An 18,098-nucleotide genomic window follows, 5' to 3' on the forward strand; every position below is an offset into this window, starting at 1 on the left:
GTACCATCAAATCTGTGAATTGGTGTTAATTGATGACAATATTTATCTTCTTATATATATATATATATATATATATAAAAAATTTCGACGGTTTTGTTCGAACGCGAATCAGTTCAATACGGAGCGTCGGATCGAGGTGCTCTTTGTTGCGTTGGGTTCGTATAAGTCCAAGGAAGGTTCTTACGCCAAAAAGTTACAACTTTGGCCACTCTGGAACCGATTCCAGAAAATCTGTAGATTGTATGGGAAAAGTTACGTAAAATCAAATTTTGATCACAGGAGGCTGAATAAGCAAAAATGATAAAAACGTCAACAAACGAAAAAAGGCAGAACGAAGTTTGTTGGGTAAGGCTTGTTTAAAATATATTTTTTTATAAACAATTTCAAGAAATTTCTTTAATTTTGAGCTCCTATAAATCGCCACAGAAAGATATAGTCGCAGTGCTGATACGTTGCCCTTACGCAAAATTATTGTTTTTTTTTTCATGGACACAAGCACACAGACACCACGATTTGTTTACATTTTAAAATAATCTTCGAAATAATGTTTGAGATCTTTTTAGTTTTCATCTAAACGTTCTTCAAATGTACGAAAAGCATTGTTTGGATGTAACAATAAATCAAAGGTCTGCGATGACATTTATTACGCTTGGCACACTAAACCGAGAAATATTTTTTGTTGAATAAAGCGAAAGAAACTGCCGCTCGCCATTACGTGACCCACCATCAAAATGCATTTGCTCCAGTGAACCAGTCGTCTGGTTTTACTGGTCTCCCCCCAAAAACAACGCACCGCCAAAAATTGCATAATAAGCCAGCGGCCAGTCTCCACGCAAAGTCGCCTCAACACAAAGTTGTACCACTTCCGAGCATTTTTTTCTTTTTACACTTCCAAATTTGTCGAGACTGGTCCACTGACACACACAGCCCGAGATGGCGTCTCTTACGATTGGCTTGAGAGCTTTCGCTTTCGTTTGAGGCGTAGTCTTCTTTTTGGATTCCTGATCTACCTGAACAAACCAAGAAACTACAAAAAAAAACCGTCACAACTGACCGAAATGATGAATTGGCAAGACGTTACGACTGGACTGTCGGGCGATGTCTGGCGAATGTAAAAGCCGAATTGTGTCTAGACGGCTACTAAAATAAAGAAAAGATACAATTTACTTGGTTTTTCTGTGTGTCTTTGAAAAAATAGTGAAGATTTTGGTAAGATTACTAAGATTTTCTGAGATTTTTAAAGAATGCGCAAAGAGTGTTTTTTTAGTGAATTTAGTAGAAAATTGATTTTTGAATTCCTGCTAAGAAATAACCCTTACGTTTATAAAGTGTACTGAGAACATATAAATAAGGTCATAAATTAATTGGATTTAGACACCATGGTAAGAAACGTCTGATACCATTTTAAAAAAATTGAACATCCCCTTCGGACAGGTTCAAAAACCTTTCAAATTTTCAAGCTGTCAAAAGTGATGGAGTGGAGTTTAGGTGTTAATATTCACAAACATATATATTTTTATATCTTTGTTCGAAAATAAGTTTTTAATAAGAATAATAGAGATATAATTTAAATTTAAATAAAATTATCAAGCGTTAAAACAAAACTAACAAAAAGCTACTCGAATGCACTATCTAGATGGTGACAGAGCTTGGCTTGTTGCATATTTGTTGGCGTTTTCTGTGTTCATTCCTATCCAACCACCTTCAGAGTTTTCCACTGGAAAGGTACTCGAATTATAACAGAGCCACGGAAATTACGACCAACAATTCTCAACCGCGTTGATGGCTACTTAGCGGTAAACGTCGCTCGGAGACGCCCAAATTAGCGCTGTGACTGACTGCTCTCCAACTGCCAATAGAGTCATCCATAAAAAGGCGTTTACCTAATTACACAAGACACACTACTCGGCCTGCGTCGGAGAAGGTGCGTCGGGCTGTCTTCTTGTTCATCGCGCGTTACATCATTGCGAGCAGACTCTCTCGAGCTGTCTAGTCCAGATCCCGGACACGCGTACCCCACCGTCTTGGGTAATTTGCTTCGATTTTGGTCGGCTTTCAAGGAGAACTTGGTCATTTCGAACAGCCGGTAAAACACCCCAGAAGTTGCATAACTGTTGCTGCACGGTACAAACGATGCGATTTTAGTAAGGACCGGTGAGTCAGTTTTGGGCTTTGGTCCCCTCCTGTGGGCATGAATCACTGCTACTATTGTCGGGTACCGGTGGAGCGTCAAGAAGTGCGCTTTCGTAATCGGAAACTTTACTGTAAGTGTGCCGTTTGGAAAGAGGACGATTGCGTAGATGCAGAACGCAATTGGGTGCAATTTGGAATTTAGTTATGAAATCTGTGTAATTGTTACAATATTTAATTTGAAAATAAATTTCATTTACATAAAAAAACAATTTCAGTAATTTTATTGTTTTTTTTTCTAAAGCATACGACCGAATGAGACCACTGAATAATAATAATTCATCGATGGATGGCCAAATTATATAACTGTAGTAAAATAATCACAAACAAAAAGGGTTTCAACAAGAAAACCAACACATTCATTTAAAAATTTTCGTACAATTTAATTTGCAATTTGTAATTTGTTGTTTTATTGGTTACGATAGCCTGTTAGTATAAACTGTGCATCAGGTTAAGGAAGAATCCCAGAATTTTTCAGGAGTTTTTGAAATATTTCAAAATTTTTAGTCAACTGAAGCGAATTGCAAGTATAGTTTTAATATTACACAAAACATTTTAGCAGTTGCCGTGTATAAGATGAACCGTCTTTTTAGGTTGTTTGTAAGGAGGGCAAAATAATGCAACAACCTAAACAAAAAAAGGAAACTTCGAATTCAAAACACTTTATTACAATTTGTATTTCCTTACAGAAATTTATTTCAAATCCAAACATATCAATACGGGGTTGCTCAAAATTTTGTTTACATTTTTTATTTCTGAGTGCCTCATTTTTAGAGCAAAAATACTTCTAACTTGCAGTTCTCTAACCTTTTGCAAAATTTGTCTCGATATTTCATTTTGTAGTTTTTAAATTTCGATGAAAAATTATAGAGCTGTCCATACAAGAATGTTTCAAAAATATTTGATATTCTGTTCTTAGAAAATGATTATCGATTAATTTATAATCAACATTTCAACATAAAAATTCAAATTAGACTAAATTAACCTCCTTCAGTTTTAATTTGTGGCGACCCATTCGCCCCAAATTTCCCCTACACTGTAGGAAGCAGAGACGCCGATTAAAAAGACACGATCGTACTTCTTTATCTGTGTTATCTTCTATTGCACACTCTGCAACTTCGATTGGCTTGTAGGCTGATCGCAACGCATACAACACCCGATCAATCAATAAAAGACCTTCGTCCGAATAGGACGTTTGTAAGAGTTCGGGTTAAACGAGGTTCTAACTTTCGTCCGAAATATATTATTTGATATAGTGCTTAACACCATAAATTTCTTAATATTTGAATTAAAAATATTTTTAGTGGATATAAAATGACAACATTTGACGAATAATTATTGACGGGTGGATTGTGTTGGACCATGCAATTATTTTTGAAATCATAGAAATTTTCGGATTTAAAATGCATTTCCAATTGAAGATTACTATTGTGAAATTTTGAAAAAGTCCAATGAATTTCTGTTAAAACTCCCACTTTCAGGTATTTTTTGAAAAATAAAAATCCTTTTTCAATTAAAAAAAATGTCGCTCCTCGTGCTCCTTGTAAATCCCTGGAATAATATGTTCTGAAGGCTAAGAAAATTATCTACCATTTTTTTAATAACTTTATTTATCTGATCTTAAATTGCTGAGATAATACCTTGCAACGTTTTTTCGAATTATTACTCAATGTTCGATCGGCAATATTAATTCGATTATCATTGTCAATAAATGGAATCCTTTCGAATTTGTTTTATCTCTACGAAATATATAAGAAAAATCGTGTTATTTGGTATAATGTTGGATTGATTTGGAGATGAGAAAATTTCATAACTTAACTTCCGCAAAATAGTTTTTAATACCTTGCATGAGGAATTGAAATATGGAGAATAAAATTCAATGTGATACTCAGGTTTAATTTTCAAAATTTTAAGCAAAAGGTTAGGTTCTTCATACAACATTAAAAAAAAAAATGTTGTATGTAATTTGTAAAAAAAAGTTGAATTTTGGAATGTTGAAAATTTGGTAGGTTGAATATTACCTCTTTTTTTGAGTTATATTACATGAAAATTGTGGAAAAATGTGAACCTGATGAAATTTCATCATTTTCTGGGGTAAAATTACTGTTTTTTTTTCACACGAAATCTGTCACCACTTTCTAATGAATATTACCATCATTTTTTGTGTGTACCATTTTCTCAACATAAGCCAAGCCATTTTTTTTTAAATATTCAGGCCATAAAGGCCTTTACGGATTGAAATAAACCAAAATGGTTTTTTATCCATGGAAATTCAGGTTTTTGGTAATAATCAATAACAGCTCTTTTTTCTGAATTCTGATAGAAGAGATATAATTTTTTTAAGAAAATTTGTATTGATCTTCAATGTTTTGCCTTTTTTCGTTAGGCTGGCAAATTCTGCACACATAATTTTTTCGATAAGTGGATATAACTAGAAACTTTTACACTATAGAATGCTGTTAAATTTCCATATAAAAATTATATGAAATAGTTGGCGGGTTTTTTTTAAGAGCGAGTTTTTCACCAATGTGTAACAGGTCGTATCGAGGTGCTCCGATTTAGATGAAACTTTCAGCGTTTGCTTGTCTATACATGAGATGAACTCATGCCAAATATGAGCCCTCTACGACAAAGGGAAGTGGGGTAAAACGGGCTTTGAAGTTTGAGGTCCAAAAAACCTAAAAAATCTTAAAATTGCTCGCATTTCCGTAAAACTTCATCAATTCCAACTCTCTTAGATGCATTCGGAAGGTCTTTGAAACACTTCAAAATGTGCCATAGACATCCAGGATTGGTTGGACTTTTTCTCTTAGCTTTTGCAAATTTCTGTCAAAAATGGATTTTTTTAAAACCTTAATATCTTTTTGCAACAGCCTCCAACACCCATACTCCCATAGGTCAAAAGATAGGTAATTACATGGACTATAAGCCTACGGTGTTAACTTTTTGGCCAATCGCAGTTTTTCTCATAGTTTTTAAATTTTTCTAGAACAAACATTTTACAACGTTAGTTTTTGCCCTGTAGGCCGCCATAGCGGCACTTTTTCGTCTCAATTTTGTCATATTCGGAATCCTCGGACAATTTCACGTAAGTTAGGAGTATAGGAGTTGTAAATTTGATTGGAAAAATTGCCATTTAGAACGAATTAAAATATTTTTTTTACAATTTGTTGGATTAAAGGTAAAACAGGTTTTCGCCTACTTGATACAGCATTTGACGTATTGATCACAGGGTAAATAAGATCTATTTCTTTTTTCACAAATGTTTTATTGAATTATTTTTTAAATCAAATTTACAACTCCAATACTAATAACTTACGTGAAATTGTCCGAGGATTCCGAATATGACAAAATTGAGACCAAAAAGTGCCGCTATGGCGGCCTACAGGGCAAAAACTAACGTTGTAAAATGTTTGTTCTAGAAAAAACGAAAAACTATGAGAAAAACTGCGATTGGCCAAAAAGTTAACACCGTAGGCTTATAGTCCATGAAATTACCTATCTTTTGACCTATGGGAGTATGGGTGTTGAAGACTGTTGCAAAAAGATATTAAGGTTTTAAAAAAACCATTTTTGACAGTAATTTGCAAAAGCTAAGAGAAAAAGTCGAACCAATCCTGGATGTTTATAGCACATTTTGAAGTGCTTCAAAAGACCTTTCGAATGCATCTAAGAGAGTTGGAATTGATGAAGTTTTACGGAAATGCGAGCAATTTTAAGATTTTTTAGGTTTTTTGGACCTCAAACTTCAAAGCCCGTTTTACCCCACTTCCCTTTATCGTAGAGGGCTCATATTTGGTATGAGTTCATCTCATGTATAGATAAACAAACGCTGAAAGTTTCATCCAAATCGGAGCACCTCGATACGACCTCTAGAACAAACCGAGCAATATTTACAAATACTGCCTCTTAAGTTTCCATATCAAGTTGTAATTCTCTACATTTTCGCAATTTTTTGTTTTTTTTTATTTGAATAAAATTTCGATGAAGGATTACCCCTGCAAAAATATTTTCTAAAAATTGAATTTTGGTTTTAAATATTGTATTTGTAAATTGAAGCAAATTTCCTCAGCTTTTATAAAAAAAAAGATTTTCGCAGGGGTGTTTTTCCTTCCCAAAGTATATTTAAATCGAAAAATGTATGCATTTAAAAAATCACATAAAAATGTCTTTTACTTGAAAATGGTGCAGTTAAGCAAACAATGTGTTTGCAAATTATATTAAATTCGAGATATCTTTTCTGAGATTTATGCTAAAAAAAATGTGTTTTACTGGCCTGAATCAGAATCTGTTTAAGTATAAATTATCTTTAGGTGAAAATAACATTTAAATTTTTTCAAAGTTTTTGAATTTTTGTACGGATTTTAATATGACCTTGCATTATTGGTGGGTCGATCTCAATAAAACAGATTTGTAGTGAATTTTTTGTTTTCCTTTTTAAAGTTTGTATACCCCTCAGGGTTTTCAAAAGATGTTTCACTTTGAAGTCATTCATTTTTATGCGTACTTTAAGTGACCTTAATCCTTTGGGACCAAGTATGTCACTTAAAAATATGCCTGATTAAGGTTATGTTAAAATTGAAATATCTCTTGAAAATCAAATCGGATTAACATTCTTTACAAATCTGTTACAACAATTATATTTTGAAGAACGATCTACCCATAAGGCCAAGTAAGTTATTTTATTAAAACTCTCATTCTATGGGGTGTTATTTTGGTTTATGTAGGGTGTCCAACTTTCCCGGGTTTTGAATTTCTCGGGAAACGGGAAAAATATTTCTTGAATCCCGGGAATTCCCGGGATCCCGGAAATTTTTTGAAACAGTCTTAAAATCTATGTAGTCATTATATTTGTTATATTTTTCAAGCTTGAAATCAAAGAATGACCTAAATACTAGTAAGTGTTGATAATCTACACTTCAATCTAAACAAAGACAGCATATTTAGATGGCTTAAAATACATTAAAAGTTGATTTATTTTTGTTCATTGTTGTGGTTTGGATTTCAAATAAATCACAATTTTTATTGCAATGTGATTACAATTATATAAGTTTCTTATTAATATATTTTTTTAATTATTTTACGTGATTACAAAAGCTTAAAAAAATCTTTGAAATTATCTATAAATAACAAGAAACAAAAACCAATAAGTTATCAATGTAAAATTTTTGATAAGTTCAGAATTTCATGTTTTATATATAACATATTTTACAAATTATCTTTAAGTTACTACCGCCAACTGGGAGAAATCGGGACTACAGTCTGAATAGGTACAGGAGATTTTAGAGCAATAGATTTTAGAGCAATAATTTTGGAAATCGGTGTAATAATTGCTTGTTCTGTTTCTGTTTTAACCGAAATCAATAAAAAAAAATCAAAACATTTGGCCTAAACAGATATCTTAACTCGTTACTATTGTCTTGATTTGTTCCAAATGCCGGTGTTAGATGAAAAATAATTTTTTTTTTGATGAATTTTAAAGTCTTTTTTAAAATAAATAAAATTAAATCGATGATATTTTCTAATCGGATCTGTAAACTGAATTTTCCCTAATAAGCTTAATTAATGCTTATATTTGCCAGACACAAATTTCAATACTTTAAAATTCGTATCGATTACTATGTATTTAACTGTTCATCTATTTCCTCAACCTAATCTGAATTTATAGACCAATTTTTTTTTTGAATTTCGGGATTTTCCGGGACAAAATATTTAAAAAAAAAACCCGGGATGCGTGAATTCCCGGTTTTGGAAAAATCCCGAGAATTTTGTTCCGGGAATTCCCGGGATGGACGCACTAGGTTTACGATATCCTCCAGCCAAAGACACAACATTATTAGAAATTCCGTACCGGATTTTCGGATTTTTTTTTGTTAACCTTAGAATAGTTCACTTGTAATAGTAAATAGAACAATGTGAATTGAAATATAACTATACAAATTATTTCCAATAATTAATACCAACTGCAAGTTTTTTACATGCTTCTCTGTCGGAAATATCACTGAAATAAAATCAGAAAAATTCCAGCATGGATTTTTTACGTCGTCATCATGCCATGCATCATTCCAATTATTTTCTCCACTCTTCAGCTGTTCGCTAGACCATGAAACCTATCCCTTATCTACACGGTGACAGCATTTCGATCTCAAAATGTGTATACTCACTCCGGTCAAACTCCTCGAAAAACTTGCCCTGCTTCGGCAGCTGCCGGCTGATGGTGCTCCGCAGATCATCCCGCTGGACGACATCGTTGTAGTACCGGTTAAAGCTTCCCCCGGCATCCACAGATCGGGCCACTTCTTCCCCACCGTCCACTACCGGGATCACTATTGCGCTCACTGTCACCAGACTTAGCACTAACACCGCGTAATGGTTGCTGGAGGCGGCCAAACGGCCCACAGGAGGTGGCATAACTTCTTCGGACCAACGGACTCCACGCTTCTTCAGATCAAGATTTTGACACTAATTTCCTGACCTGTCCACAGCACGCACAGTTCCCAAAGATCTTGGACGAAGATTGACAACTTGATCTGCTCGGAGATTCCCTACAACGCATCAGCTGGTAAGTCTTCTTTCTTCACGTCTTCCTTGTTCGCTTGTTCAACACGCAAGTTACAACCTTCAGGTTTTCGGGGCCTGGAACCGGTTCTACGACGACGACGACGACGACGATCGCGTAATCACTCTCACTATCACTTTGGTCACTCTCCGCTCTTCACAGGGTGAACGTAACAGAGGCCTGTCCAACAACCGCACAGCTTCTGTGTTATGTTTTGGCTTTGTGTTTGCTATTGTAATTAGCACAGACAGCCGGGAGACCTGCACAACTGGAATCGATGATGCATGAAACGTTTAGCGTAACGCAACGCAACGTGACACCGATCAAGGTTGACGGTTTTGGCGTGTCGAGTGCGGCGGTTATGTTGATATTTGCGTCGCTTTTTGGCGACGCGAGGGGGAAGTGAACGAAATGGTTTTTGGCAATTAGCGAAATTATGTCAACGCGGTTACGAGGGGATTTGGGTCATGGCCTTGAATCGAGGAAAGTGCGAGTTTTGTGATTTGGTTATTTAATGACTGTTTTTTGCGTGTGGGAAATATTGTTGTCGTTTGAGATTTCAGGTTGGATTTTATTATTTCGGTGGCATATAGAGGACGCAAGCTGAATAACTTTTTTTTCAAACTTGTTCACAATTTTTCCTTTGAAAAAAATAACAATACTTTGTAAAAAAATGTTTTTGCAAATTTTGTAAAACCTTAGACCACAGCCTTTTTATTTAAATTGTATACCCTCTTCGCCCTTGAGGGACGTAAACTTTGAACATTTATTTCTACAGCATTATTATTTTTTTACAGCAATTCCATATGAAAGGTGCTCGTTTGAAGTTTGAGGACTTGAAATCATCCTTCATATATCGTCGCTTGTGTGATATCTTGTGACAAGTCTGCTGTAAAAAGGTAGGGTGTGTCACAAGATAGCACACAAGTGACGATTTAAAAAAAAAGTCGTTTGATTTTGTATTTTCCGTTTGGCTTAATTCTGAGGGCAGATTTGGGGCAGATTCATATTCAACAGGAAAAACAATATAATTGGACAATTTTCGAATTTCGTTAGGTTGTCCCATACACTTTTTCCATGAAAATTTAACATTTTCAAAGAAGATATCTCGAGTTAAAAAAACACCCCTGAGATTTTTTTTGTGTTTTTAGGACAGAGAGAATACTCTTTGGACTAGATCTTCCTTTTCAAATGCATCTTGGCACTTAAAATTAGTCCAGCGCTTTTCCGAGATATTTAAATTGTAGCATCTTTTTTTTACCTTAAAATGGCTGTAACTTTTGACGCTTAGGTCCAAATTGAATTCTCAAAAAATAAAAAAATGTTTGTTTTTTAGAACTTTTAAACAGCCCCAAAAAAAAAATTTTTAACTTAATTATGAATTTACACGTTCAAAATTGTAGTTTATGCAACAAGTTGCAAAATAGGATAAATACGACATTTGCTGAAAAAAATAAGTTTTGCAACGATTTTCATAATAAATTTTATGCAATTCCGTAAAACTCCCTTTAAGTGAAATTATAAGTTCAATGTTTGTATATTTTGTCAATTAATCGTTTAAGTTAAGTGCTAAAAAGTTCAACAATTCAGCATCCATTTTAGTGCACTTTTTTGAAAAGTGCTGCTATTCAATTCTGTTATTTTTAGTACAGAAAAGTAGGCTTTTTCGTCGTTCAAAAATGACAGGAAAACACGATTTTGCAAAAAAAAAAACCTTTTTTTTAAGTAAGCTCAGATGAGGGCGTAGATTGCGAGATAAAATGTTGATGTCTTGGACATAATTGCTTGACAAGCTTAGCAACTTTCTAGAAGAAAATAAAATTTCTTATATCATCCTTAAATAGTAATAGAGCGAATGATTTGTTGTTTTGTTTAATAGGCAGAGTATTGATTCAAAAAACATTTTGCGAATAAAATTCATATTTTTTTTTATTTAAACAACAAAAATCAACTAATCACAGTTAGAAACAGGTTCAAACAGATTATTTTTTAAATCGCAGTATTTTGTTAATTATTAAACCCATTTAAGCCATTACAAATTGTATTTCTAGCTTTTTTCACTCGGCTCAGATCGGCAAAATGTTAAAACATAATTGATATGATTCCAAGCTTTACTTTTAAAATTTATAAGAAAATACATTCACAAAATGTTGAGGGTATGATTTAATGTATGCTACAATAAAAACGTTACTTAATCCACCTAGGTGAATGGGGGCTTCCTCTTCTCGGTTCATACACAAATTTATGTATTGAGAATGTACATGTATAATATACATTGAATATATATAAACGATTCGTTGATTGATTTCTAAAATTCAACTAAATTACTAATATTATTGTTCACAATGATAAAGCTTAATTTTCTGGGTACCATGACACTTTATACCAGGGTTGCCAGGTTGCCAGATAAATCTGGGAATGCCAGATTTTTCAAGTGTCTGCCAGAATAAAGATTCACCCTTCTCTGTGCCAGATATTGACAGATTTTGCCAGATTTTTCACTTTATGCCCACTTTGAACATTTTTTATTGATTAAAATGAACGAATATAATTGAAAATATAATGTTTTTCTTAAATAAAATGCAAATTCAACTTTTTTGTGGCCATAAAATCTGTTTTGAATCATCTGATCTCTACAAACTTTTGGATTAATTTATATCTTCCCTCCCCTTACCCATTCAAATTTGTTAGATATTCGTCTGCCAGATTTTTCCAGATTTTTAATAGATACTTTGCCAGATTTTTCAAATTTTGACCTGGTAACCCTGCCTGGAACACATGTGAGCGCTAGGTGAACAATTCGATCATCTTTTACTCCGTAATCTGTACACCCACGTGCATAAGTTTTTTTGCACGAATTTTAATGCTACAAATACCGGCGCATAGATCAAAATGGTTTCTCGCTTCCCTCCCCAAGCACCGGAAATTTGTAGCGGGTGTAGGGACACTTTGCATAGACGCCCTTGTTCCCATCACGTCACTGAGGGTATGGAGCGACGAGAAATTAATAAGCATGCCCCCTCAGTCGAACCTTCATTAGAGAAGCAGGCAATCCACAACTCACAGCGAACGACCAAGGGAACACCCTACCGCGTATATAGTGAAATGGGCGTAGTTTGTCTTTAATGAGGTGTAAATGTGTCAGAATAAATGAATGGGTTGCCTGTATTAAAAAGGAAAGCTCTCACAAAATGATGAAGTCTTGAGGTATAATTCAACTTCAAATCTTGTTGAAACTTACAGCAGTGAAAATACATTTGTAAACTTGCGTTCTTGAGTTGCTAAAATGGATAGAAAAAAGCAAAAAGCAAAAAAAAAAAAAATAAATAAAATAGAAACATAACATTTTGTAAAGGATATAAGTGACATTTTTCTGAGATCGATTTCATTGGGAAAAGTCCAACAAAAAACAACCACTTAAATTTTTAAGGTTAATCAATAATTTCAAAAAATCAATTTTAAATAAGGATTTACATTTTGAGCATGTTTAGATTTTAACCTAAAAAATCAAACCATCGTCAAAGCATAGAAGTTTAAAAAACTATTTAGATCGATACACTTGATAAGAAATAGCAATGTCAATTTGTTTTTTCATGATGTTTCTCATGCATTAAAATTAAAAAAAAAAACATACACAGTAAAAAATAATGTAAATTTGGAAGCTGTAATTTTTGAAGGTTGAATATTACCTCTTTTATGATGTAATTCTACCTCAATTTAGACTGAAAAAGTGATATTACATCAGAAAAGTGGTAAAATTATACATTTCCAGAGGTAAAATTACACCTTTTTTCTGACATAAAAGATGTACCCCTCGCCAGATGTAATATTACCATGATTTTTTTTTCTGTGTAGGTAAAAAGGAAAGTTCGCACCGGGAATGAAATAATAAAATTGAAATAAAACTTATGTGTTACATTAATCAATGTGATAAAGAAACAAGTCAGCCAGGATAAATAAAATCGTTACCATGGATAAAATGGCGGTATAATTTTTTTTTACGATACTCATTAATCAAAAAATAAATAAATGATGAAACGAGTAAAAAGGAAAGTCCTCACCGGGAATATTGTTTGCGATCCATAATAAACCTCCTTCACAAGCAAAATTCTGATCCATCGGCTTGGTAGATTTCGTAGGGATTGGAACCCAACATTCCAATTTCCTTGGAACAGCTTCCCGACGTCTTCAACGATATCCATACGAAAAGAAAGTAGAAATCCCTTCTGGACCAACACTCGGAAAACTTCACACTTTCTGCAGAAATTTCTAGATCTTCGCTTTGCCAGCTTACACCTCACAAAGTTTTCCGCGGATGATGACATTAAAACCAACTGCCAGAAAAGGCAAAACACGGATCTATAATCTGGTTTAGACACTTTACTTCTCTTAAATTTTCCTGGAAGGTTAATTTTAAATTCGAAAAAACATGACGCAGCAAAAAAATTTCACGCCCGCACGCCAGCATGTGATAATGCATTGGTATCGTCAAAAATAGCAGTTTAGCGCAGATATTAACGACTAAGCTTAATAATTCGTCGAGATATGTATCTCAGTGGATTGGGTTTTGAAAGAGCTTTACAAAAATGTGCAACATGCCGACATTTTGGTTAATTTTGGCCTCGTTTTAGTCGATTTGAAGGCGGCTGAATGCAAACAGTTTCCTTAAAGTGGCTGTAACTTTGGCAAATTTCAATGGATTTTTGTCCCGTTTCAGCCACGGATGGAGGACATTCCAGACTACCTAGTTATGCAAAAATGAAGCAATTTTGAAAAATTTTCATCGTTTTTTGTTTTTCGGTTTTAGGTTTGCAAATCGTTTTTCGTAAATATCTTTTGACAGGAAAGGGCTACGGGGAAGATTTTCAATAGCGACTTATCGGAAGCTAAGAGGGATCGAATGCAACCGGAAGTGTCCAAATCCGTTCAGCCATTTCCGAGAAATCGAAGTGCAATTTTTTGGCCAATTTTCAAGTGATTTTATATGGCATTCCTCGGAGAGGAAGCCAAAAAATAGCAAAATATCGATAAATTCAAGAATCTGCGGACCCTAAATAAAAAAAATAATTTGTCCAATATGATAGGAAATGGTAAATAAGCGACAATATTGAAAAATTGGCCCTTTTGAAATGTTAGCCTTGATTTTAAAAAATTGAAAATATTTTTTTCGAATAGATCAGAATTTCACGAATTTTTCATATTTTAACAACTTTCTGTTTTTAATTCTTTGCATGGCAATATCTCAGCAACTAAAGGTCGTATCAACAAAGTTCAAAGTTCTCTTTTTATTTCTATTTTCAAGAATGGGCAAACATGGGCACTAATTTTAAAGAATGAATAACTGCTACTATTTTCAAAAAAAAAAAACCTAAAAACGGCTTTAACTTGAAAACGGTGCACTTTAACAAAAATCAGTATTGATTCAAAAATTCATAACTCGCTCAAAGATTTTTTGCACAACCTGGAAATTTCTGAAAAGTTGGTATTTTATGTCCCCTAAAACATATCAAAAAATAAAAAAAATAAAAATAGTGTTTTTTTGTAAATCAAGTTTTAGGGATAAAAAGTTAAATAAAAAATCACCAATTTTTTTTACCGTGTATCATTTTTTTCCAGTTTAGTCCATATCCATCCTACAATTTTGCCGAAGACACCAAATCGATCAAAAAATTCCTTCAAAAGATACAGATTTTTGAATTTTCATACATTATTTTTGTATGGACAGCTGCCAAATTTGTATGGAAAATTATATGGACAAACTAATGATGGAAAATGGCTTCTTTGGGCATACCGAAGACACCAAAAAAGTTTCAGCCGGATTTAAAAATACAAAAAAATCGAATGACCGAAATCTCAGAGAATTGCTTTTGTTTAAAAACACGTCTAATTTGATCCATCTTTAAAATGAAATTAACATACATTATCAAAAATTAACTCAAATATAAAAATAATTAATAATTAATTAGTTAAATAATCAATATGGCCGTTGCAAATATTTTTTGAAGTTTATGTCCCTCGACTCTGACCAAAGTCAAGGGGGGTGGGCAAAAAAAAAAATATATAAAAATTTGAAATTACGACCCATGGTTTCAACATTTTAATGAAAAAAGTGTTTTAAAATGCATTGTTGAGTCGCGGGGGATGCCGAACCGGACACCGGTTCCGTGAGCGGAGTGGCGGAATAAAACACATATTTTCCACTCGCTACAGAACTGTAAATGTTTATTCAAATAATTAATCACATTCACAGTTCACAATAATCTAAGACAACTTACAAATTCGGTGTTTTGTCACAGCTGACCTGTTCAGCTGCGCCCGTGCTCCCGCTAACTCAATTTATTTGTTAATTTTTGACTTCTTAGTGACAGCACGGGCACCACAAAAACATTTTAGACATTTAAAAAAAGGCAAATTTAACTAAAAATTAAATGATTCAAAGATTCGGCAAAAACAGGAACACCTAAGCTTGGCTGCAAAAAATGACGAATTTCTGCAATTTATAACTCATTTTATTTGAATCTCGGTGAAAATTTACAGACTTCACAGACACAATTATTCATCAGATAATGTAACGAGAGTCAGTAAAGGAGATAATAAGTATCTAAATCGACAAGTTATATCATTTTCATCATTAAAAGGTTTGTCTCTTGCTCAATTGAAGTCTCTTGTCATAAAAGCTGAAGAGAATCATCATTCAAAGTTACATAACCGATTGAGTAAGCTATAAAACAGAAATATTTTTAAATCTCTCATTTTCATCCACCGTTGACAGTTTCAACACGTTATTACACAAAACCGCCAAACATTCATTACACCGATCACCTAGAGTTTCTCTTCCTCATTTCCTCTCAAATCACCGCAATCTTCCCAACGTCCAACGTCCTTCCCGTTCATACCCTGCTAGTATTACACAGTTCAACGGCTGGCCAGCCACGATAAAAAGTCGTCAACTGGTCTTCGCCGTACGACGGATTAACGTAAGCCGGGCCGGGATCCGAAATGACCAAACTCTCGGTACAACAGCGGACAGCCGGCCAGCCGACAGCCGGCCAGCCGACGTCGATGTCTCAATTCAATTTCACTTTCACACACAAACACACACGCTGAGGGGGGTTTTATTGCACAAAAAACGAGACCCCTCGAATGCTATAATACCGTATTATATCGAGCCGATCAGTTCAATGTGCGCTTGTTTTTTGTTTGTTTTTGTTTGTTTGTGTTTGGTTTTCCGTTTTCCGATTTGTTCCTCGCTGTTTTGTTTTCTGTTTGTATCAATCACTTGAGCAAAGAATGGCACTTTTTCCTCGATTTAATTGCCTAATTAATTTGCTTTATTTTCGTTTTCTCCCATCAATCACACAGCTCGCTTACACTTCACAACCACCACGTGATCACGTGCGCGAAATTTTCCGCCGAATCAAAGATCGTCGAGAACGGACCGTAACGAAACGCGTCCACACGACTAATAACCGACTACCGATCGACGATTTCTTCGGCCAGCCCAAAAGCTCTCTTCCCCAAGAGTTTAAAGGAGGAGGAGGTGGTACCACCAGCGACTGCAACAGGTAATTTCACTACGAACCACCTTCCACACCTCTCTCTCTTGTGTGGCCACTACTTCCTACAAAGCTCTGCAAAGCTCACACGACGACGGCCAGTCAGCGTTACATAACCGACCATGAAACACACTCACTTTACATGGACCGACCCCGAATCCTCGTTGCAAGCCAAAATTTACATGGAAAGTGGTGTAACCCCGAACAGACCGACCGACTGCTGATGTGATAACCGAGTTGGACGACGAACGACCGTCGACTGACGGCAGACTGATTCGGAAGCTGGCCGTGGCGGCGACAGGAGGCCACATTGAGACAGACGAAATTTGGACCGCGAGAGGTGGTATCAGCAGCAGCAGCAGCCTCTGGGAAAGAAGAGATGATGGCAGCACTGACTGGGCTGGGCTGGGTTGGGATGCTGCTGGTGCTGAAAGTGAAATGAGCTGTGGCAACAAAGATACAACACTAAAAAAATAAGCCAAGTATGATGGTAACCGCATGGTACAATGAAACGGCACTGCCAAGGAGGTTTTTCTAGTGACGTACTGGAAGTGCGGTGAATAAGTTGGACATTTTTTGACTGAAATTTAAAAATGCAGAGGAAAATATAAGCTTCCATCCTGCTTATTCAGCTTACTTGCCTTTTGTCGATGATGTTAGGCTCGATATTTCTCAATTTTCGATACATTCTTTATTCCCTTCAGGCATCATAAATCAATTGCCTCATACTTTTAACTGATTCCAAAAATTCAGGATTCAAGTACAGTAGATCCAAGATTATGCATTGTAGTGGACAGACAAATTAAGTTGGAAAGAAGTTCTCGAGACCTTCAAATCAGCAAATAAAGTTCTCATTTCTCGAGCAACACGAAAAAAAGGTTTATCCCATTTGACATAATGAACATTTGGCATAATGGGTTTTACAGAAGGATGTTTGGCATAATGGACATTTGATATAATGGACGTTTGACATAATTATTACAACCTTTTTTTGTATTGTTTAATTATTTTTATAAAGAATAATGATTTATATTTTTTTCCCTCTTTTTTAAACAGATACTTTAACTTTTAGAGACGATAATTATTTTTCATAAAATCAAGTATTTCTGTCATTTTCTCACAATAGATTTATTTTTCCCATTTTTATAATTCTAGTTTAAAAAAACTCAAAATTAAGTTTGTTCAACCCTTTCATGCCTGAATTTAAAAAAAAAAATCTGATGATGGGAAAATGATTTAGAGGTCATACGAAAATTATAGGCTATATTAGCCATCAGGCCTGAAGCAATTTTTCCTTCTTTTATTATAAAACTCTTAAAATATGTACATTTTGCTCTTCTTTCAGTATTATACCATTATTTTTTATGCAATTTTCCTTTCTTTTATTTAATATCCAAGCTTAAGAAGGGATATACATTTTTCCTTTGTTTAAATATGTGTCAAATGAGTTTTTAATAAATTTTCCCTTCTTTTACTTTGAATTCAACTCACAGAAGAGCAATTCCATGTCAAATAGGGAATCGGTTGTACCCGACCCTCTCCGATTTCAATGAAACTTTGAAGACATGTTATCCTAGGCATATATAAGCCATTTTTGTATATATGGAGCCAGTTACACTCGATAATGACATTTGAGAAGGGCGTAAGTGTTTTAAATATTTTTGTATTTCGTAATTTAAATATTGCTATATCTCGAAGTTGCATCGTATCGTGGTCAGAGACAAACTTGTAGGAAATTTGACGGGCTTTCCGAAAAATACACTGAAAGAAAACACCACTTTTATGAGATTTTT

General features: G+C 34.4%; 1 protein-coding gene across 1 annotated transcript in view; it reads right to left on the minus strand.

Annotated features, from left to right (window-relative positions):
- The window catches only part of LOC6043175 (serine proteinase stubble), a 55,840-nt gene extending 39,485 nt beyond the window's left edge, over positions 1-16,355 (minus strand). The window contains exons 1-2 of the mRNA XM_038257069.1: positions 16,121-16,355; positions 8,355-9,017 (exon numbers count right to left, since the gene is read on the minus strand). Of these exons, the coding sequence (XP_038112997.1) occupies positions 8,355-8,601 (247 nt within the window). The 5' untranslated portion in view covers positions 8,602-9,017; positions 16,121-16,355. The remainder of the gene's footprint in view (positions 1-8,354; positions 9,018-16,120) is intronic.
- Positions 16,356-18,098: the final 1,743 nt, after the last annotated feature.

The sequence above is a fragment of the Culex quinquefasciatus genome, chromosome 2 (assembly GCF_015732765.1).
Source record: "Culex quinquefasciatus strain JHB chromosome 2, VPISU_Cqui_1.0_pri_paternal, whole genome shotgun sequence".
Taxonomy (NCBI): Eukaryota; Metazoa; Arthropoda; class Insecta; order Diptera; family Culicidae; genus Culex; species Culex quinquefasciatus.